This window comes from Squalius cephalus, assembly GCF_949319135.1.
Source record: "Squalius cephalus genome assembly, chromosome: 3".
Lineage (NCBI taxonomy): Eukaryota > Metazoa > Chordata > Actinopteri > Cypriniformes > Leuciscidae > Squalius > Squalius cephalus.
This window is the reverse complement of record NC_137124.1, coordinates 35493428-35517127: the sequence shown is the minus strand read 5'-3', so window position 1 is coordinate 35517127 and position 23700 is coordinate 35493428. Positions and strand designations below refer to the sequence as shown.

The 23700-nt window shown below is 38.9% G+C and overlaps 1 protein-coding gene across 5 annotated transcripts; it reads right to left on the bottom strand.

Annotated features, from left to right (window-relative positions):
* Nucleotides 1-567: 567 nt before the first annotated feature.
* Nucleotides 568-19984, bottom strand: phka1a (phosphorylase kinase, alpha 1a (muscle)). 5 transcript variants are annotated; one of them, XM_079865518.1, is made up of 34 exons: nt 19910-19984; nt 19401-19536; nt 17881-18039; nt 17371-17418; nt 16165-16333; nt 14131-14213; nt 13954-14034; nt 13054-13152; nt 12786-12932; nt 12634-12687; nt 10510-10632; nt 9429-9524; nt 9179-9286; nt 8273-8351; nt 8051-8185; nt 7788-7897; nt 7412-7556; nt 7231-7309; nt 6971-7134; nt 5811-5981; nt 5013-5101; nt 4782-4927; nt 4525-4678; nt 4285-4364; nt 4117-4195; nt 3209-3338; nt 2990-3091; nt 2740-2855; nt 2580-2618; nt 2189-2242; nt 1665-1826; nt 1297-1350; nt 999-1199; nt 568-889 (listed from the first exon to the last, which is right to left on the bottom strand). In XM_079865518.1, the coding sequence occupies exons 2-34, from the start codon at nt 19476-19478 to the stop codon at nt 716-718; spliced, it is 3708 nt and encodes a 1235-aa protein (XP_079721644.1). In that variant the 5' UTR covers nt 19479-19536; nt 19910-19984; the 3' UTR covers nt 568-715. The 5 variants fall into 5 exon arrangements, with proteins under 5 accessions (XP_079721644.1, XP_079721643.1, XP_079721647.1 ...); XM_079865517.1 differs by lacking the exon at nt 19910-19984 and adding an exon at nt 19700-19839; XM_079865521.1 differs by lacking the exon at nt 19910-19984 and adding an exon at nt 19700-19839 and having other exon boundaries at nt 7064-7134.
* Nucleotides 19985-23700: the final 3716 nt, after the last annotated feature.

Sequence of the window (23700 nt, the reverse complement as noted above, 5' to 3'; positions counted from 1 at the left end):
TAAATAAAAGTTACTATCCCATTATGGCTTCTATTTAAGTATAACCAATCATCTACTATTGACTTGTAAAATAGCAGTAAAGACCACAAATGCTAAGCCTAAAACACATCTATACACAAGTCACGCCTCTCATTAGTTGTGGATTGTAATTTGTAACACACAACTCATCATATTTTATACAGTACCTTTATTTATATGCTGGAAACTAACCAAAAAGTACAAAATTGAGTTTCATGCTTAATAGACCTAAGTCAGGATAGACGTCCATATTAAATTTTACATGGATGAAAATGAGGCTGCAAGAGATACACCTACAGTCTTTACAATGACATGCACTATAAGCATACTAGATCACATGTGATTTTCAAAATACACTACTTGTTTTACTTTCATCAGCTGAATAATCTGCATTTTGTTCAATACACACTGAACACACTGTCCTCACTGGCTAATTTACATTCCTGTCACAAATTAAATATGGCTCTACCCTCACTATAGGTCTATGGAGAACCTATTAAAGGACTACTGAGTGACAAGACAACACCATCAAACTGAACTTCCAAAGCATGTGGTCAACAAGTTTATTCAGTTTTGTTCAAAACACTCACATATTTTGCTTTGATCATCCACCTCACACAAATATCTCAATAACTGCTCTAAACAGTGTTGTTTTCACTATACAATAAAAACGATACTATTTAAAAACTTCATGGTATCACTGTACGGTACAGGCGCCGCTAGGCAGAAAGTCCTGGACGTAGGTAGCCACAGCTTTAGTGAGGTAAGTCATGGTGCCATAGCGGCCACTGGGTGCAGTATCATATAGGAGCCGGCAGATGCCTGTAGAGTGATCCTTTTCTAAAATACTGTCCTCTGCACCTAGATCCTTCTGCAGGACGGAGAGAGAAGAGATTTTTTTAAATATTTGTTGATAATATATTGTTGACAACACATACCATAATATATACCATAATTTATTTTTAGTTAAATACCCATACCTGGTCCTTGAAGAACATATCATTGGCGATGTGAACAACCTTCTCTATGTGGATGATGCTGCCAATGCTTTGTATGTCCACATCAGCCAGCATTGTAAGTACCAGGATCCCTTCCACCAGCAGCTGCCTATATTCAGGCTGAGGGACACGGTTCAGCACCCTTTCTACATGTACCGCAAACTTAATCTCACCCGGGGTCATCTGGAGAGAGGGAGAGTGGTGGAGAAGGAAATTTGCAGTCAAAGTTACAGAAAGCAATTAGCGCAACATGTTAAAGGATTTTTAAAAGGGTCCAAACCTCTCTTGTAGTAGAAGATGGGAGCACAAAGCCTTCTATTGAAAGGCCATGACACTGCGGGGAGAAAAATATTTTGCTATCCATTATTTTGAACATGAGAGCAGACAAGATCATTTGTAACTTTAATGTACGAGGCTTCCAGCATCATCGGCTTACAGTTATTTTTAGCTGTACAAAACAGCTCATTATGATGCTTGATATTGCAATATTATTTTAAAGCATTGTCGTAATTATAAACTCATATTTTTACCATTTACAGCACTTGTTATTCTTCTAGGTCTCACATAATCACAGAAAAGATCAAGGTCAAGTATTTTTTCAAACTATTTCATATGTTATTAACATAACACTGCTTTAATTCTTCCAACCTTCTGTAGAATCTTCCAGACTTTTTGATAGAAGCCCACAGGAACTCTGTTGAGAGCACCATCAAGCCTTCTTCTGCGCAGCCACTGGCCCTGCCGACTGTCCCGGGACGCACCGACACTCACAGAGCTGTCAAACCCATCAATTGAAGGCATCCGGTACCTCTGCAAGTCACATTTTAGCACAGGTCAACAATTTGACCAATTTCTTGGTTAGTGGTATGACGTACTGTATTATTCAAGAAATGGTTTCTTCATGACAAATAAAATGAAAATCTACTTCACAAAACTTTGATCTGGTGATTAGGAAGGCATGTGACTTCATAATTCTGGTGTTTACAGACACCAAGTTTGACTTGGTTTAATAGAGTTCAATAGAGAGTTTTAGGACTCCTACAGCACATCGAATAATTAAATTATTTTTACACAGACTATTTGCACATTTTGCAACTCTTTGTAGCCTAATCTTACCCTTCAAAAAAATCTAAGCAAAAAGTAAATATGGCTTTGAAGAACTAAGCACTTACCCCTGGCTCCATTGTCCATTCACTTCCAGTGTCGAAGGATTGACCTGATAATGTCTACAGAGGGAAAAGACAGACACAGGGATGGACAGTTTTACAAACTTTCTACATGACAAAACTCTTTTGAGCCTCCTTCCACAATTATGTTCACATTACCCATGGAATTAAACACCATGCCATGCACCTTCAGACCCCGTGAAACCTGTACATTTTCTTTAATGCGATATCCAGATTTAAAATGTACAGTGGATTTCCTCCCATAACATTAACACACCCCATAACCAAATTGAGCAGCTGATGCCAGGTTTTCTCTTGACACGTTTGAGTTGTTGAACTTAATTTGAGATTAGACCACATTACATGAGACTGAGTCACGGCTCATTAGACACATCACCTTACTTTGGATCGACCATGACAATCGGTGATCTTCCAGCTGAAAACATTTAAACACTATTAAACATATAGAGACAAGACATAGTAGCTATAGTGTTTTAATTTTTGCTTTTGTAATATCTGGCTTGTATGTTTTTGGTTCTGGATGTGCAGTCGCCTACCATCTTCATGTCACTCTTCAGTTTGCTGATGCCTGCACGCTCACTCTTGGTGGCACCAACATTGCCGACCTCATGGATGGAGATGACAGGACTGGCGCCGGTCTCAACTGAACGAACTGAACAGAGAACACGCAAGCATTCAGACAACCAAACCAACAAGAGAAATGCAATGCTAAATGTACTGACACGTATATTTTAGATTTTCCAGCTCAAAAGTACATAAAACTGTTATTTTCATGAAGTCACTCACCACTTCTCTGAACACCAAATTCTTTGCCGCTCAGAATGTGGTGGAGAAGATTCTTCAACTCAGAGGGACTCAGTTTCATTAGACTCTCAGTGGCCTCCTCACCTTCAACACACATAATATATATCAAATATTATACAAACATTATTTAAAAAACTATACAAATATCCTCAAATCTCCTAAAATGCACTATGAACACATGATGAATGATAAATGCAGTACCTGAGCAGTTTAGAGATTGGGCCAGCTCAGTTGCCATAACCTGAATGATGAGGCCAATCCTCAGCCGAAACATCTCACTGAACAAACTGGGCTGCGTTCTGATGATCATTGCAAGGTACACTATGATCTCCTAACACATATACAAAAACAAACATATACATTGAAAACAAACCTCAAAAAATATTTTAGAAGCAAAGCCTGATAGGAATCAGCCCACAGAATTTCACTGAAAACATGAATTATGAAATATTTTGGCTAATTTGATAATGCTTTCATCTACTGTCATAAGAGTAGTTCTATCATCTCACAATGTATCGTGTTCAAATAGTTTCTCTCCACAATCAACAGAATAAGTTAAAAGTTCTGTGTGCTCTTGGTTAAAATATTTACATACAGTATTGGTTAAAATATTGGGGGATTTGTATTGTTCTTTGTAAGTCTCTTATGCTCACATAGGCTGCATTTATTTGATCAAAAATAAAGTTTAAATAGTAACTGTTTTATATTTTAACATATTTTAAAATGAAATTTATTCATATGATGGCAAAGCTGAATTTTCAGCATCATTACTACAGTAATGTGTCACATGATCCTTCAGAAATCATTCTAATATGCTGATTTGGTGCTCAAGTAACAATTCCTATTATTATCAATGTTGAAAACAAATGATCTGCTTTATATTTTTGTGGAAAACATTTTTCATTTTTTTTCAGAATTCTTTAATGAATAGAAAGTTCAAAAGAAAACATTGAGAGAAAAAATATTTCGTAACATTATAAATCTTTAGTGTCACTTTTGATCAATTTAATGCATCCTTGCTGAATAAAAGTATAAATTCCTTAAAAAAAATCTTACTGACCACAAACTTTTGAACAGTAGTGGAAAATCAACATGTGTTTGTGTGTAACCTGTGTGAGGATGGCGATAGTGATGTTGTTCTCGCTGGCTTGATCAATAAGTATGGCAAGTTGGTCAAGAGGCAAAGGCCTGCAGAGAAACATCTTAGATTACACACACAATCTACCAATATTGTGCAGTGTTTCAGTGTCATCTGAGCTGGGAATATGAAAACTCACGCAGTGATAGTCTTCTCTCTGGGCTCTGGCGGTAAACCAACTGTCAAGTGTTTCTGATGGGCCAGCAAATCTGAGCAGGCCTACAAACATGACCATCAAGCAAAATACAGAACAATTCATGAAGTACATTCTGTACAATAATCTTATCCTGTGAAGTAAGAGTGCCGATCTAACAGAAAGAGTTGTGAGAAATGCTAATAGCCAGTATTATAGTTCCTTTTACCACAAGCTTGTATTTACCCAGTCCAGTTCCTCCACTTTCTTGCGGAGCATGCCTGAAATCATACGGATGAGATCCCAGCAGCGGAGTTCCCCTGCCTTCTCATAGAGCTCCACCAGCAAACTCTTAACAGTGGTGCCGTTCCCATGCAGCTGAGTATCCCAATCCATTCCCCTGTGAGAAAACACACAACACATTAGATTTAATACCAAATAAAAATAACTCTATAGAGGTGTCCACACTCATAACTCTGATTCAAATGTGGCAAGGGACTTACTTGTCTTTGAAAAGGATGAAGAGGATGTCTGCCTGATCATGAAGGCTCTCTGTGTCTTTAAGCACTTGGACTAGACCACTGTAGTCAATGCCGCCACAAGTGTCCCGAGGCAGGTTATATTCAGAGGACATGGGCACATCTGGACTCTACAGAGTTCAATTAAACATATTAAAGAGTTTTCTGTCATCTCAGTATTTTTAAAAGATCCTTTGTGTGTCTGCATATACACACATGACTGGTCCGTGGTCCCGGGAAATCTTTTAGATTAAGCGCAGGCTGAGGGGAGCGGAAAAGCTTATTGGGAAGATACATGTGCACATCTGAAAAACAAAAAGGAACAAAAAAAGACAAGGCAAACCTGAATAGAAATGTAGACAGGCAAATGGTGTACTCTTTGCCTTGTTAGAATGCCTGATTGATTTGTTTTTTTTTTCTTTTTCCTTCAGTATGCCTCAATTGTTGCTTGTTCACACAAAAATTACAATTCTGTCATCATTTAATCGCCCTCATGTCATTCCAAACCTGTATGACATTCTTTCTTCGGTGGAAAGTAAAGGACAGTATTTTGAGAAACGTCTCAGTGTTTTTCTGTCCATACAGTGGAAGTCAATGGTCACCAAAAAAAAAAAGAATATCTTCTTTTGCTGACGTGTTTGGAACGACATGAGGGCGAGTATACAATGATAGAATGTATATTTTTAGATGAACAATCCCTTTAAATGTAAAAAAGGATCAGGCATCTTGAAGCACTTTATGCGGCAGCTTGGCCAGGTGAAACTACACACCTTTAAGCTTTTAATGCTTTTAATTCCATTCATGCATTCTGCCCTTTATTTCCACTGCATCTTGCCATGTTGCCTTTGCTATTTTTCAAAAAATAAATAAAAATACTACTGCAATGATTCTATGAGCACAAAAGACCCAACTAATAAATTTTGTGATTCATTGCTGACTATTTGCCATATCGGTTGGTTGTTGCATCCCTAAAAATTACCCTTCAACGTGTAAGAGTTCATTAGTTCAGCTCACTGTGGATTTGGAGCTCCTTGGCTTTGTTCACAAGAGACACCATCTCACGTGTCTTAGTGGCTGCAGCCTTGAAGCGACTCAGTCCTTTTGCCTCTCCCTCGACTCTGAGTCTCCGCTGAGGCACCGCTGCAGTTAACAGCTGGTCCAGGTATTGTGCTAGATCATCTGTATCTGAGAAAGAAAGGGTTAGAAAAGTCGGGATAAGAAAGAAAGAGATGAGAGAAAGAGAGATTGTTTGGTTGGAGGTGGCGATGAGCAGCAAGATGCTCAAGTAAAACAGTTTGCAATGCACCAAAACAGAACTGTTTGTGTGACATTACAGCCTGCAGTCTAAAGGTGATGATACACGTGGCAGCCTTTTGAGCAATGTTGCTGGGCAATTTTGCCGTCAACGGGCAACCAGGTGAGACAGAGCCCACGACCGATCTAAAATATCCAGAAATAAATTTGTAGCCCATTCTCAATGGGAAAGTGCCCAAGGAACATTGCTCAAAAAAGTTGCCCCATGTATCATCACCTTAAGGGTAAATGCATTCCTTGGAGAATCATTCAAGCTTGATAATGCAGATTATTTGGGTTTTTTTAATTAAATTAATCAATAATCCATTTAATTTCTTACAGGAATTTGAAAAAAAATTAAAATCACAAGAAAGTAATATAAACAATGCAAGAAACAACATGATGCGGTTTTCACACTGCAAGTGCTCACTGCAAATGATCAACATAAAAATAACACATTTTGCAATGATGGTAGAGAAAAAAGGCTAAGATGCCAAAGTAAACCAGAAGAGTTGAAGGTCAGAGATGTTTAAATGTTTTGTCCAGCAAATTCTACATTATAAAAACTGTATAAAAACTTAAATCCATTACACAAACTCTTCCAAAAGATCAGACTCAAAACATCAAAATAAATAAAATGTGGGAACATTTATGCTAAAATGTAGCCTAGGCATAAAATCTATGTAAAATGAGGGAAAATTATTCAAAAATAACTAATGCATTAGAAAACAAAGGAAGAGAGAGTTTACTAATGTGAGCCATTTAAATCACAACCCTACATCAATGAATTCAACTCACATTACCCACATCAGTATCTGACCATTTCAAAAGTCATTGTCAAACAAAATCTCTTTGCCAGAATATTCTTTCTTTCCCCTTACCATCACTGAAGTTCAGGTCATGCACAGCACCACTAAAGTAGCTGTCCTCAACATCATCATCTTCATCCCAGCTCCTACTGGAGCGTGTCTTACCACTATCGAGGAAGCTCAGATGAGCACAACAAGACGTGGTCACAAACTCAGATAACTTTCCAGTCTGGATCCTAGCAAAATTGAGAGCAGCAAGCAAGTGAGCGGAGACTGCCCTTGAATGTGTATAGTTGATGACATGATATTTATTTACATCCTCATTATCTGACCTTGCCCCTCCAAAGTAGCCATCCTGAAGCTTCTTAAGTGTGGCAAGCACAGCAGGTTCCAAGTCTGTGTGGTCATGGTCTAAGAAGTTACACACAAAAAATTAGGAAAAACCTACACACTTCAAATTTAATAATGTTTTCCGTTGACCCTACATTACCAGAGGCACCAGTTTTTACTCACTAAGCATGGTCTGGGAAACAGGAAAGGTGACGGTAGGACGACCAGTCATCCTCCAGCGAGAAGACAAGTAAGACAGGTCAGTGCGCAACATTTCCACGATCATCTTGTTGTCCAGGGCCAGATAGAACTGCTGATGATCTATGAACTACAGTACAGCAACGTGACAAACCCAGAGACATGAAGTAATGTGAAATCATGTGAAAAGAAAGAGAGAAGACAAAAAACATTTGGCCTTTAGGGTATATTTTAAAAGCTTTATGTAGGTCATTTCTGCCTCACCAACTTATTTTTATTTAACTTCTGCTGGGTGATAAGCAGTGGCTCTCTAAGTCAACATAAGGCTCAAACATGCCTAGTTCAGCACATTATGATGAACCTGAGGTGTGAAGCTAAAGATGGTGTTGCGGATGATGTAAAGCTTGGAAGTTCCCAACACGCCAATCCTACGGTAAGGTCTGCCGGTCAGCCCCAGTCTCTCATTACGCCCTTGGAGAAAAGCAAACACACACATGCACCCTAATTACATGAAACAAGTATTTGTGTCTACTAAAAACATAGTTGACTGTCAAAAGCAATAGCGTGTTTTTGTATTTCTTCATACTAGTATCAAGTGAGACTTTATGGTGAACCAGTCCCTACCTAGTCTGGCATAAATGTGGCTGAGAACCCGAGATGGCTGCACTCTGATAGGGTGGATGTCTGCCACTGTCTCCACATCAATCCCATTCTTCTGCAGGAGTGCCTTAATATCTTCATTCTCAGCAAGGATGGACACTTATCAGAACAAAATGCAAACATCAAGATGAATTTTAACCATGCAATGCATCACATGTGCTATTGGTAAACAATTTGGAAAAATACCTTGAACAACAACATCCGGTTTAGGGATGGTTGAGAACCTGCGGTTTAAAGGGTCTATCTCTCCAGGAGCCAAAAAACCCTGAAATGGATAGGAAAGGTAGAGGTGTTTGTCATAATTCCCCAAATATAACTTGGTACGAAAGATCGTGTTAACCGAATATTTTAAGTCATTGACTGATTTTTTTTTTTTTAGCAGTGACTGAAAAACATCGGAAGGCCGTCCATTTTGACAGATTATACTGAGGGTGATCTACTCTAACTTGTAACTGTAATTCCCACCCCTGTCCAGTTGGTGGCCACTGGTGCAGAAGGAGGGCATGCTGCAAATAAATAAATGCATAATCTAGTCTATAACCTTTAAGTTAAAGGCACACTATGCAAGATTTGTACCTTAATATAACAGCTTCGAAATCATTTCGATGGTAAACAAACTCATAGTAGGGCGAATCATCCCGATAGCAAAGCAGGGGGGAGCATAATCATGTCTTCCACATGGCAAAACCAGCAATGCAAGTTTGAGAGGTGGCGCCCCGACAAACCTCGCGAGAATCACGACTTGCTTAACGGCATGACGTCACGTACATCAACAACATATGAAGCAGCCTCTATGGAACAAACTAGCACGCATTTCAGACGTGAATCACTCTAGGGGTCGCTGTTTGAGAAAAACGGAACTGCATAGTGTGTCTTTAATTACAGTTTTTTTCCATTCACATTTTTAAAAAAATTACATCAAATGTCTTATCATTAATATATGAAAATTAAAATGAAGGGTAATTATAGATTAAGATGGAATTTTACGACCCTGTCCATCAAAATGACAATGAGAAAGTCTAACGCAACTAGTGCTTGGTATAAAGCTTTCAAAGAAGAAGTATAGCAAAGACATGACCTATAACCTCTCACCTCTGCCAAAAGGTTGCCCAGAACATAAAGGGACTGGCCCCACTTCAGAGGGCACTTTCCCATTGGGATCCTCTCCACCGTGTGAGGATTAACATACTCTTCATCCACCTGAAATAATGGGAAAAAATGATGTTATCAAAAGTATAGAAAGATCATTTCAACTGAATTGAATCTGAGTTGACATGAATCCAGTGAAATTTCACTGATATTCCATTTTTTGTTTTAAAAAATCTATTTAATAGTGTCTTACCTTATCAGGAGGAACACTATAGAGCTCAGGCAGCAGCCGTATACCATCTTTCTGTTTGATCATGATACCTTCCAGAGCTTCTCGATACTCCTGAACCTGAAAGAACGGAAATGAGCAGCACAACCTTGAGAACATCTTGTTTGACTTATTTTTAACCTCCAGAAAGTCACTCTTAATCTTTGCCTTTGCTAAAGTCTTTACAGTAGCTGCCAGAAACCTCCTGAAATTCTCTACAGTACAATCCACTTAAGGCTGAAATAAACTACACAACTTTTACCATCAGATTTTAAAACACTAGGCATCCTACATGTGACTGTAAATGGTTACGGAAATGTGCATCATACACTAAATGTCTGAGGATCACATACTACCAGACTTTAAAGTCGTTCTGATTACAACACACTTCACAACACAACCTGTGTGTTCTAAAATTGGCTTAAAATATCAAACATGTTTGACACCCTACAACTGGACAGAATCATAGCCTGAAGTTTTAAAAAAAATGATAAAACGTCTATATCCATCACATACTGTACTATGCAGATGCCTGTGAAATCTTTCAACTCCAGCTGCCCAGAATCTGCAGACTGGATCTAACTAGCATTGACTCCTCCAGACTGCAAATTGGGGCAAAAATCTGTGCAAAAGTTATGTAGAGTATTCCAGCATTTACTAGTATAACTAACTAACTAAATGTAACTTTAACCTTACTGCAACAGTATCTACACTATGTTTGCAATCACATTAGCATCTGTATTAGCTCTTGCCACTGAGTCTTAGTATTTTGGTGATTTCAGTATCTTTAGCTAAATATTTAGCCAATTGCCAATTAAGCAACGTATGCAAAATATATCATGTAATAGGTTTGATTAGAAAATATCTGAACAAAGTGTGCTAAAGAATAGACAAACAATTCAGTAGCACTCAATGCTTTGTGTGCTAATAATATTCTAGCTCTCTTTTGGCTAACTCTGGTAGAAATGTAGGGTAGAAATACCCTTAATTTTGATTATAATCTTTCATACTTCAAGAATGAGAATGATTAAAAAAATAATGAGTGTAGTTAAAATCATCATTTTACCTGCTCTGGACTGTTGATGAAGATGCCATCCAAGATTAGGTAGGTCCAAAAAAGTGGCCACTCGCATTCAATGTTTTCAAAAAGCTTCAGCTCAGCAGATTCATAGTACAGCCTGTTGGGGTCCTATTGGGAAAAAAGGTCATGCATTTGAAAAATTATGATCAGCTTAGTACATTTAATGCACAATTAGAGATGACAAAAGTTACACAGCTACATATTTACATTTCTGTAATAATTCTTAATATTCAATGTAATATTTAATGTATTTGCTGCTACATATTATAAAGTATCTGGACAACCCCATTTCCAGAAAAGTTGGGACATTTTGTAAAATGCAGTAAAATCATGAGTCTGTGATTCGTTAATTCTCTTAAACCTTTATTTAAAGGGGCTATATGCTTTTTTCTGAAATTTAAACTCGTGACTGACACCTGTGGCCAAAAAACGGAACTGCTCTTCCTTTCTGCTCGCTCTCGTACGTGCACACTTCACAAGTCATCCGCTGCAAAGAAGTCAACATTATGTTTACAGAGGTAAGAACAGTCAAATACATATATTGTTTGAGAAACTAAGTTTGTTTGCTGACTAGCGGTGGTGGCAGAGTGATCTGAAACGTTTAACATGAACGCGCTTGACGTCACATCCGGAGACAGCGCGCGAAAAATCCGACCCGACAGAAAATAGGAAAAATAGGATACAGGCTTATAGGTGCACCCACTGTGAGCTGACAAGGTGTCAGTATGCTCATCAGGAGATGTTTGAGTCATACATGGTCAAATAAAAAGGCTATTGTTACGTTTATTTTGGGGGAAAAGTTGCATATAGCCCCTTTAACTGACAAAAATACAAAGAAAAGATTTCCATTTTTTTCACTGACCAACTTAATTGTATTATGTAACTATATATTTAAAAAAAAATGTATGGCTGCGACACACTACAAAAGATTTGGGACATGTTTACCACTGTATCACCTTTTTAATCATTTGGGAATTGAAGTTACTAAATGCTGCTTAATTTTGCCTGATACAAGACAGCTGCTCAACAATCCATGGTCGTCGTCGTCTCCTTTTCATGATGGGCCATACGTTTTCAATAGGAGCAAAATCTAGACTGCAGGTGTAGAGTGTCAACGAAACCACTCTGTTATTGCACGTGCAGAATGAGGCCTGTCAATGTCTTGCCCTAATAATCATGGACTTCCTAGGAAAGATGTAATCTTGATGTCTCTGTTTAATACCAATATAAGCCTCCATGTCAGTGGTACCTTCACACACACTCAAGTCACCCATGCCGTTTGCACTGATGCACATCCATACAATGACAGATGTTTGCTTTTGCACCTGTCGCACCTGGATGGTCCCTTTCGTCTTTGGGACTAAGAACCCGATGTCTGTTTTTCCCAAAAACAAGGTGAAACGTGGACTCATCGGACCACAGCACAAATTTCTACTGTCTTTTGGACCGCCTGAGCACGGGCCCAGAGAACTCAGTGGCATCTCTGCAAAGAATTGACATATAGGTTTCTCTTTACATAACAACGATTCAAGTTGCTTTTCTTGATGCAGCGGCAGACTGCGTTAAGTAAACGGTTTTTCAAGGTACTCCCGAGCCCATGTGGCTGTATTTAACACAGTAGCATGACGGATTCTCATGCAATGCCATCTGAGGGCTCAAAGGTCACAAAAATTCCTGCCTTGGCCTACTGGACTGAGATTTCTCTGGATTCCCTGAATCTTTTCACAATATTATGCATGATAGATGGTGAAAGACCAAAATTCGTTGCAATCTTGCATTGAGATATGTGATTTTTGAATTGTTTTTTTATAATCTTTTCACTTTTATTTGACCTATGTCTCAACTTTTTTAGAGTGTGTTGCAGCCATCAAAATATTTGTTTAAATATATTTACAAAATGCAATTAAGTTGGTCATTGGAAACATTGGTAATTTTTGTACTTTTGTCAGTTAAATAAAGGTTTAAGAGAATTAACTAATCACAGATTCTTGATTTTATTGCATTTGACAAAATGTCCCAACTTTTCTGGAAATGGGGTTGTATAAACAGAAAATTATCCAATAAGATGTAAAGTGTGACCTAATTTGTCTGTGTATTGGATATACTGACCTCTTTAGGAGTTTTGTGGCCATCTCTAAGGAAACGACAGCAGCCATATCTTCCCTACAGACAAGAAATGCAAGTAAAAGGAATAAACCACCCTAGTGTCAGAGACAGACGGCTGTTAAACAAGTTCCTCATGTCGGAGATCAAGTTCTGACCTGGAGCTTGGAGATGATTTCCTCTTTAGTGATATTGACTAACTCCATGTCTTCCACAGCAAAGGCTGGATATGAAATGATGGACAGGAGCCCAGCATCCACCTCTTTAGATGTCGAAGCTCTGGGTAACAAGGAGCTCAGAATGGACTGAGAGAAATATGTGGTAGTAGGAAGATGGTAATCATTTTAATATTTTTTTATTAAGCATGCTGATGCTGAAAAACAATGCATAGGAAAATCTAAAACACTGGAATATCTATAACCTCACCTGACAGTGCTGGATATCATCTGCTAAGGCATGAACCACAGAGTCAGGTCCTCCTTTGGCCCCAAATAAATTCAAGTCATCTAGGGCTTCAAGTGCTGCCTGCGGTTACAAAGGGTCCATTCAGGGGCTGATACAGTATTTTGTCCTAGCAAGAATCTCAACTCAACAGTCAGAACAAAGCCTATATTTATTCACTGTGAATTGAAATTCAGGGCCACAGACTACAAATTAGGCATAGTCTTCTCTGCCAGAGATTACTCTTATGTTTAGTGTTTAATCATTGAGGTTGTCACAATTTAATTTGTAATACTTATTTTCTAATTTCAAATGGGTACATTGTATCTAATGAGGTTAAGGGCTAGTTCCTTGCCCTTAAAATGGTACTCTGTCTTCTCTGACAGAGAACAACCAGGACAATTCTTCTCTAAGCAAAGTGTCGCAAGAGGAACAAATAGAACTGACACAAGCTTGCAGGGTAAGCTGGGGAGGAACATTAATACCAGAGAGGCCATGTAGAGGTTACATTGGGTTATGTTCATCAGAGACGTTAATAGACAGTGTTCATGAGCACACAGTGTGAACCCCCTCCCCATGCCAGTTTGAGAGTTCTCAGCTGCTCGGAGAAGGACTGACAAAATTATGTGGAAATGAGTGTGTGTGAAAGAGAGAGAGAGAGAGAGAGAGAGAGAGAGAGAGAGAGAGAGAGAGAGAGAGAGAGAGAGAGAGAGAGAGAGAGAGAGAGAGAGAGAGAGAGAGAGAGAGAGAGAGAGAGAGAGAGAGAGAGAGAGAGAGAGAGAGAGAGAGAGAGAGAGAGAGAGAGAGAGAGAGAGAGAGAGAGAGAGAGAGAGAGACACAAAAAGAAAGACAGTTCATTTGTATATTTTGCTTCATTAGACTCACTTTAGCCATCCCAATTGAGCTGGCATTGAGCTCAGGGATCCCCTGATTGGTTTTGTCTCCTCTCTCCCACATCCCATAGTCCTGAACAGTAATGGGAGAAAATGTCAGTCACAGACACAAAGCGTCTCACAGCTAAAACATATATAAGGCCTAAATGATGAATACTGAGAGACTTACAGCCACTTTGTAAGCAGCTTCAATGTAAAACATCAGATTTTGGACCACATCCACCTCGTCCTGAGTGTACACTATGTGCAGCCCTAAAAGGACATAAGATCCAGCAAAGGATATAAGTGGGAGAAGTTAATGCTGGGCTGAAGTAAACTGACAGCAGCCAATCAGATTCTTGGACTACTCTTCTCACACTGCTGTTTTGTCAATGACTAGTCAATCTAGTTAGACATGTACTTAAGTCTAGGGCCACACAATACAGCAAAAATCTATTAATTGTTGGTTATTTTTCTTTAATTTTGATTAATAGAACTGAAGGGATAGGTCAGTCAAAAATGACAATTCTGTCATCAATTACTGACCCTCTTGTAGTTCCAAACCCATAAAACTTCAGAACTAAAAAGAATATATATTTAATATTCTCTTATCATTTTTGTCCATCCATTGAAAATCCATGCAACCGAAATTTTCAAGCTTCAAAAACTTCATAATGTAATCCATATGAATTGAGCAGTTTAATCCTGTGTCTTCTGAAGAGACACAATTCTTTCATATGATGAACAGATTAAATTTAGGCTATAAACACTGATCAATGCACATACATAGAGCACATCAAATATGGTAAATGGAAGCACAAATGTGCTTGTTTAAAAAGACAGAGCAAACCTTGTTGGTTCTTGAACATCAAAGCAAGTACACTGCAATCATGTCTCTTCAGAAGGCGTGAATTAAACCACTCAATTCATACGGATTACTTTTTGTGTAAGTGTAAAAGTTTTGGTGTAATGGACTTTTTAATGGAGGGACAGAAATCTCTCAAATTTCATGTTTTAAAGATGAATTAAAGTCTTGTGTGTTTGAAACAACATTAAGGTGACTAAACGATAGCAGAATTATAATATTTGAGTGAGATTCTATCCTTAAATCAAAATATTTTTTTCTGTGGTAACAATGCATCATATTTTTGTCTTGTCTGAGATTGGCTACAGTGCTCAACCACTGCAAAAAAACAAAACTTTTTGAACAATTAAGAGCTCACAACAACTCACAAGCCATGACTATAATCTGTATTATTTATTTGAATAACTGTGCAGCCCTACTAAAACCTTAGCTGTAAAACATGGACAAAAGTGAGATTTTACTGGTTTACAGGAAAAGAAAGGAAGCTTGCACACTTCTAAGGCCAGGACACACCAAGCCGACAGTCGGCCATTGGGCAACATCAGGCTGTATTTAAGTGTCGGTCAGCTTAGTTTTTTGGTGTGTTCTGCACAATTGGCACTAGTTGGGCGCCATCTGTTTTTTTTGGGACGATTCATCATGTTGAATCGGCGTAGGACCATCAGTGAGAGAGAGAACTCTGATTGGCTGTTCAGCTTAGCGAACGAGTCAGTGCATGAGAATAAAAACGAAAGTGATGAAAGCGAACGTGGCAAGCAGAGCGGGGCCGAGAGCCGTGGGAACGGAGCGATTACTCACGGAGGAGCTCTGGGAGGTTAAAGGAGGAGCAACGACAGTGAAGGATGAGAGAGGACCAGGCCTGGACTATTTATGTTGTGTTTTATGTTTTATTAACTGTTACAATTTTACGTCATCTTACCTGAGCATTCGAATGCACGAATATTGTCATAATAACATGAGCCAACAGAAGAGAAAAAGTGATCAGCGTGATTGATATTCAAAATGGTAAGCAAGCGCTGCTTTGTAAACGGTTCATATATCTGCAATCCTAGTTTCGGTTTCCTTTTTTGAATGACGAAAATAGACTATTGATACCTGCTGATATAGACAGATATTCACGTCCACGCAGGCGCATAATGCACGTGGTTGTTGACAATCGCCTTTAGTCCTTTTGGGGTGTTCAAGCGCAGCTTTTTGGCCGAGATGCAGCTGACGAGAGGCGACAACACAGTCGGCTTTCGTCGCCACTAGTTCTTTGACATAGGCTTGGTGTGTCCTAGCTTTAAAGGAATAACTGAGTGCCCAGTCTCATGTGTCTTATGTCACATTATGCAAGCTCTAAAGCAAGACCTGAAGTACCTGAGGCAGTCATCTGAGCCAGGAAGAGCAGGTAGACGGAGGTAGCGTCGAGCTGGAGATGCCCCCATTCCCGGTCACCCACCACAGTGGCACAGGTCTGAGTGCTATACTTGGCATGAAGGCTGTCCAAAGTGCTCTTACTGTATTTGAACTTCTCCACTTTGTCCAGCTGTGGGGGGACAAGAGAGAACACTTCAGAGCACTTCAGACAAGTGGTAATTTGTGTTATTATTAATATTGTAAATTAGGTAACACTTTATTTTGATGGTCCCCAAACAGAGATTCTATAAGTAACGTTGCACCTACATGTCAGCTAACTCTCAGTAGAGTATTAGTAGACTGTCTGCTTAATATCTGCTAACACTTTATTTTGGTGTTCCCCAACAGACATAAATTGAGCGTCAGCGTCAGTTCTGGCAGGCCAGGTAGTCAAGACGCTGCTAATGCTATTTGCTAACAACACTGTCCCGTCAGCTGATCTGCTCCAGCTGATCTGCTCCAGCTGAGCTGCATTAGCTGGTTAACTCCCCTCGCTGCTCAATGGCCAAGCTCAAACAAGGCGCCCTATTTAAAGCACATTCAGTTTGCTCATACATGCTTGCTGCTCGCTTCTGCTGCCCGCCATCTCCCCAGCTCCTCCTTATGCATAACGTGCCATTTGCTTTATGTCATGTTGCTTGCTCTGTTCACAGGGGGATATTTTAGCTCTCACAGTCCTAAACTGTGTGAGCGTTCCCTAATGCTGCTGCTGCTGCTGTGCTCATGAAAGGTCAGAGGACTCCCTGAACAGAGCCATACCGCCAAATTTCAAAACAGGAACATCAACTTGTTTGCAATCTATTCAATAAAAATTCTTAAATTAATTTTATTGTCTGTGTGTTCTTGACTTAATGGACCTGACAGAACTGACTATAAGTTACTTTGCAAGTACATGTCAACTTATTCTACTAATCCCAACCCGAACCCTAACAGTCTACTATAATCAACTAATACTCTAATGAGAGCTAGTAGACATCTAGGTGCAACTTTACATATAGTCAACAGAATGTCTAAAATTGACAATCAAAATAATGTGTAGCCATAGATTATTACAATTTAAATTAACCATTTTCTTTTATATTATATTTTAACATTTATTACAATGATTGCAAAGCTGAGTTTTCAGCAGCCATTACTCCAGTCTTCAGTGTTAATATCTGATGGTACCTGTCGCATGATGCATTGAAGAAGTGCCCTCATTAATTTTACCACACTCTGAAAGAAGAAAAACAGAGATCAGTGCACACAGACTGCCTCCAAAAACAACACTTGGAACAGGCTCAACTGTGACCTTTCGGCTCATCGTTTAATAGCACAGGCAAGAGTAACATGACACTTCTGAGACCACTGTAAAGAGACAGCTTAGGTACACTGATACATACACACATGGGGCATGAAAAGACAACTGACCTTTCTTTTTTTTTTGGGTTGAATATTTTGGTGTGGCGTCTAATTTAAGATCATTCGAATGAAGATTATTCAACACTTGTTACAGTTTACTCAAGTGATCACAGATTTTCATCCAGTCGAACATATTGAGTTTGTAGGTTTTGTTGACTATTCTGGGTTCTCTCTAGCATATATGTCCTCATGAACAAATGTTGTTACTGAACAAATATCTTAAAAGTTGTAATGGATTAATAAAGCAAAAACAACATATCCCGTCCCAGGTTGTACCTGCTCAAGCTCGTAAGCTTTAGCCTTGTCTTCATCGCGGTCTGCATTCTTCCTGTAGGCCAAACTAAGAGCCCAGACAGACAGGATGCTGTAGACATTGTCCCTCACCCAGGCATCAGGCTGCTCTTTGCTTGCTGGTAACAGACCTGTCACTGGGTCCTACAAGTTACCAATACAGCTAGTTAAAATGATTAATAGCTACATGATAAATCTGCTCTGCCATTGCACACTATCTAATCAAGAAGCAAGAATTACCTTTACCACATACAGTAATACATATGTAAAATGATATATCATGTAGACTATTGTTAAATGTTTGGGATCAGTAAGAAAGATACTAAGTAAATTAATACATTTATTCAGAAATTATGCATTAAATCAAATTGACAGTAAAGGCATTTATAGTTACAAAAAAAGTTCAATCTTTCAATCTTTCTATTAATCAAAGAATCCTGAAAAAAATGTATCACATGCAGTTTCCGCAAGAATATTAAGCAGCACAACTGTTTTCAACACTGATAATAGTAAGAAAGGTTTCTTGAGCAGCAAATCAGAATATTATAATGATTTCTGAAGGAACATGTGACACTGAAGACTGGAGTAATGATGCTGAAAATTCAGCTCTGCCATCACAGGAATAAATTACATTATAGAATAGATTAAAATAGAAAAAAAGTTATTGTATATAGCAGGGGTTCTCAATCCTGGTCCTCGAGGGCCACTTTCCTGCAGAGTTTAGCTCCAACCCTAATCAAACACACCTGAACCAGCTAATTAAGCTCTTCAGGTTTACTAGAGAGCTAAAGGCAGGTGAGTTTGATCAAGGTTGGAGCTAAACTCTGCAGGAATGTGGCCCTCGAGGACCAGGATTGAGAACCCCTGGTATATAGCAATAATATTTCACAATATTAGCCTACTATTTTTACTGTATTTTTACCAAATAAATGCCGCCTTGGTGAGCCTAAAATACTTTTTTTAAAAACAATAACAATCTTACTGACCCCAATTTTTTTAACAGTGTAGTAATACACCTTGCGTCAGAAGTTTTAGCCCTGGAATTTATTTTCATGGGTATTTTTTCTTTTCTTTATCTTTGTGAAGGACGGTATATTATTTGAAGCCATATAAATCACATAACGTGTTTTATTTATGTCAAATACTCAATCTGAATTTTTAATTAGTAAATAAATAAATTAACAGATTTACAGGATTAAGTAATTGGACGATTTTGTCACTTTTCAGTGTCTATTTTTGCACCAGACCCTGGTCAAACTCTGGCCCTGAAATACCCTACACATGATGTCGATTTTATTATACATTTTATTTATACAAGTGTTTGGTTGTTCTTAACAAAACACTAAAAACATTGAACTGCAATATTTTTCTACAATGTACATGAATACAGATCCAAGAACTAAGATAGATCAAAAATGTCTACTATAAGAACTTCATTGAATGAAGGCATGGTTAGTGAAAACAAGCTTTTTAGGGAAGCATCAGTGTAGAAATGAAACACTCACTTGATGACGCAGAATAGTCTGATGAACTATCCGCGCGTAGTTGTCAAGTTTAACTCCAGAATTGCTGCGACTCCTCATTTTAGTGCCTAGCAGGTTTGCGAAAAACCTTTATGCTTCAAAAACCGCCAACATCCTCCTGCAATAAACCAACGTGGACGTTAAGAACAGGAGGCGAGCTGAACGAATTTGAAACCAAGTTGTCAAAGGGCTGCATGTAGGGACGCACGCGCTGCATGACCAAACTACAAAACGAGTTATTCCCGACAAAACTTGCGTAGATTCAGTAAACATAAACAAACCTGATCACGTAAAGGCAAAATCCGGAAGGAAAGTAAATTACTCATGCACACTCGCGAGTTACAGTCAGTTGGGAGGATCCTCCGACTTTTCAAAATAACAGTGAGCTCAACTTATATAATGTATAGCGACACACTTTTATAAGCACGTCAGTTTATGAACAAGTCTGAAAAAGCTTGAGATTTTGGAGTAAGTGGAGCAAAAACTTTCACCTCAAAGATTGTAGTTACACATCTTGTTATAGCCTACAGAAAATGGCATATTCCTGACGTCATGCTGAACATGTGTTCAAAATGCATATGCACATGAATGTTTGGGGAGGAGGGGTTCATTAAAGCTACTGATATTTTGTTATGTAAAAGAACGAACAAAATTTGATTGCTATTATGTAGCCTATGGAAAGTATGGCTACAATATAGGCCTAGGCAACATTTACATTTACATTTTACATTTAGTCATTTAGCAGACGCTTTTATCCAAAGCGACTTACAAGTTAGGACTAGATTAAGCGAGTCATCATGAAGAGGCAAAAAAAAAAAAAAACAGCGCAAGAAGTGCTCAAGATACGAAGTTCAGGCATTATTCAGAGTAGCATAAGCCCGAGAAGTGAGGTTTTAGAGGGAAAGGGTATTTTTTTTTTTTTTTTTTTTTTTTTATGAGGTTAAGTGCTCACGGAAGAGATGGGTTTTCAGCTGTCTTTTGAAGGTTGTCAGGGATTCTGCATTCTGGATGAGGGTGGGGAGAGCGTTCCACCAGCCTGGAACTGTGAATGAGAATGTTCTGGAAAGTGATTTTGTGGCTCTCTGTGATGGTACCACGAGACGTCGCTCGTTGACCGATCGTAGGCTTCTGGTAGGGATGTAGACTCGTAGTAGTGAGTGAAAGTAGGAGGGAGCTGAGCCTGTGATAGATCTGTAAGCAAGCGTCAATGCCTTGAACTTGATGCGAGCAGCGAGAGGTAGCCAGTGCAGAGAGATGAACAGTGGAGTGACGTGGGCCCTTTTGGGCTCGTTGAAGACAAGACGAGCTGCAGCGTTCTGGATCATCTGTAGAGGTTTGGTTGCACATGATGGAAGTCCAGCCAGAAGAGCATTGCAGTACACTGTTAGAAAAAGAGGTACAATACAGGTCCATTTTTGTTCCCTAAGGTACAAACTTTGCACATGTACCCTTAAAAGTACAAAAATGTATCTAGTCAAGCCTAGAGATGACCAGGGCCTGGACGAGAAGTTGTGTTGCATGCTCAGTTAGGAAAGGCCTGATCTTCCTGATGTTGTGCAGTGCAAACCTGCATGATCGAGCTGTCTTTGAAATGTGATCTGTGAAGGTCAGCTGGTCATCAAACGTTACTCCAAGATTTCTGACCGACCTTGATGGGGTGATTGATGATGAATCTAGCTGGATAGTGAAGTCGTGTTGTAGATATGGATTGGCAGGGAGGACGAGAAGCTCAGTCTTTGCCAGGTTGAGCTGCAGGTGATGTTCCTTCGTCCATGTCGAGATGTCCGCCAGACAGCTTGAGATCCGTGGAGCTACTGTGGGATCATCTGGTTGAAATGAGAGGAAGAGCTGTGTGTCATCAGCATAGCAGTGGTAGGAGAAGCCGTGTGCTTGTATGACGTGTCCCAGTGATGTGGTGTAGATGAAGAACAGGAGGGGACCAAGAACTGAACCCTGAGGAACCCCTGTGGTCAGTTGATGAGATCTGGATACCTCGCCTCTCCATGCGACCCTGAAGGACCTACCTGTGAGATAGGACTCAAACCAGTGGAGGGAAGTTCCTGTGATGCCCAGTGATGAGAGGGTGGACATAAGGATCTGATGATTCACAGTGTCGAAGGCAGCAGACAGATCCACGAGAATGAGAACTGAAGATTTGGAAGCAGCGTTTGCGATCCGTAGGGCTTCTGTGACTGACAGTAGTGCAGTCTCAGTTGAATGCCCTTTCTTGAAGCCAGATTGGTTGACATCCAGCTGGTTGTTTAGAGACAAGAAGGATGTTACTTGGTTGAAAACAGCTCTTTCAAGTGTTTTCGCAATGAATGGTAGGAGAGAGATAGGTCTGTAATTGTCTACAAATGATGTGTTTAGCGTTGGTTTTTTAAGCAGTGGTGTAACCCGAGCCTGACAAACACAAACAGAAATGGGCAAGCAATAAACCTAACAACTTGCAATTTAAAACTGAACTGGTGCAATATATTAAGTCTCTAAGATTCAAGAAATAAAAAGGCAAAGTGAAAGTAAAACACTTGTTGAAACTTTTTCCTTTGTTACTTCGTTTTCCCCTCATAATTTCGTTGGTTTAATTTATTTAGCTTAGGCTATTTTATATATTTTGGGTTAATTAGATTATTTTCTTTGGTGCTATCATGATTCCAACAGTAATAACACTTTGTAAATCCTCAGCCTATGTATAATTCTTTGTAAGTATTCAGTGTTGTGTAACATGCATAAACATTTAGACCGATGCTCAAAAGTATTTCCTTTTGCCAAAAGCACATTCATAGAGTTTCAAAGAGAAGTGTCTCGCTCGTGTCCACTAAGTGGCAGTAGTCACACCCTATCATGTTTCTAGGTCATATTTCATCATTTAATTTGTTTTTTAAATTTAAATTTGCTTGAAGGAATTATTTGTTTGTTTCCTTACATCTCAACTTATGTCCTCTGAATTTCAAGAAAAATTATCTGAGGTTTTTTTTTAATGTCTGCTCCGTTCATCATCTCACCTTCCTCCCTCTAAGCTCTAGTTCCAGGCAGTGATTTGAGGCCACATAATTTCCCCCTTGCTTAATTGCTCTATCCCAGTTAATGTTGTTATTTTGATGTGTAGACTAAATATATTTTTATTTAATAAGTACCTTATTAATGAAAAGTAAGGTTTCACTTTATTTTGATGGTTCCTTTAACACATTCTGCTGACTTTGCACCTACATGTCTACTAACTCTCATTAGAGTGTTAGTAAACTGGTAGGGTTAGGGTTATAATAAGTTGACATGCAAAGTTACTTATAGTCAGTAGAATGTCTGTTAGGGGAGCATCACAATAAAGAGTTAGCAAATATTAAGCAGACAGTCTATTAATAAACAATAAAAGTTAGCTGACATGTAGTTGCAAAGTCACTTATAGTCTACAGAATATTAAAAAGGGACCATCAAAATAATGTCCTACCAAAAGTAATAATTATGTTGGGACAAGATAGTTGCCTTCATTTTTCATTTAAAAAAGTTAATATTTTCATATGGTATGGGTCATCTAGTGTTTAGTACTTTAACCACTCTGACAGTCAGGAGGAATGACAAAAATTACTAGGTACTTATCTATGATTTTATGAATTCCATAGTTCTTTGTCACTCAGAAGGCATGCTTAGACTGAGTGTCAATCTGCTGCACAGCTCTGCCCCCATGTGACTTCATATATTCTCTTGATATATCTGTCTGGCAGCAAAATTGTCAGTGATAAAATGCCAATTTCAAACTGTCATTTGAACATGAGCAACACTGATTTATACGTCTCTGAACGCTATCTCTATTCGTTGCACATGCTTGGCTAACCTTTTTAAAGTCTAGGTCTGCCATATCAGCCAAATGGCTGCTGTGTGCTGCGTGGGTCCCTGGTCTCAGTTCAGAAACCCTGATCACACCTCTGAGGCTTGCATGACAAATATGTAATGACTGATCACCACCCTGGAATTATGTGGGGTGAGACCGGGCTGCAACACTCGACTTTGTAGACAGAAACTTTATGTTTTCTGAATAAAAAGTCCAAAAAATGCAAAAAACTCTAAAAATACTTTATTTGTTACAAACAGAAGATAAAGAATATACAAACGTTACGGCTCTTTGCCTTCGTCAGTGTCGATATTTTCTCCTGTTTGTAACAAATATTCTTAGAGTGCAGACCTTTTTTGCATTTTTGTACTGGTATATAGCACCTAATTAGCTGGGAGAGCGCGGTGAGAGTTTTGATGAAATAAAAAATTCCAAAAAGTTACACAACATAAA

Coding starts and splice junctions, on each gene's coding strand:
- phka1a (XM_079865518.1), bottom strand. CDS start 19,478: ATGAGGAGTCGCAGCAATTCTGGAGTTAAACTTGACAACTACGCGCGG. Junction 10,633..12,633: donor GCCACAAAACTCCTAAAGAG/GTCAGTATATCC, acceptor TTTTCCCAATAG/GACCCCAACAGGCTGTACTA. Junction 5,982..6,970: donor TGACCTGAACTTCAGTGATG/GTAAGGGGAAAG, acceptor TTTCTTTCTCAG/ATACAGATGATCTAGCACAA.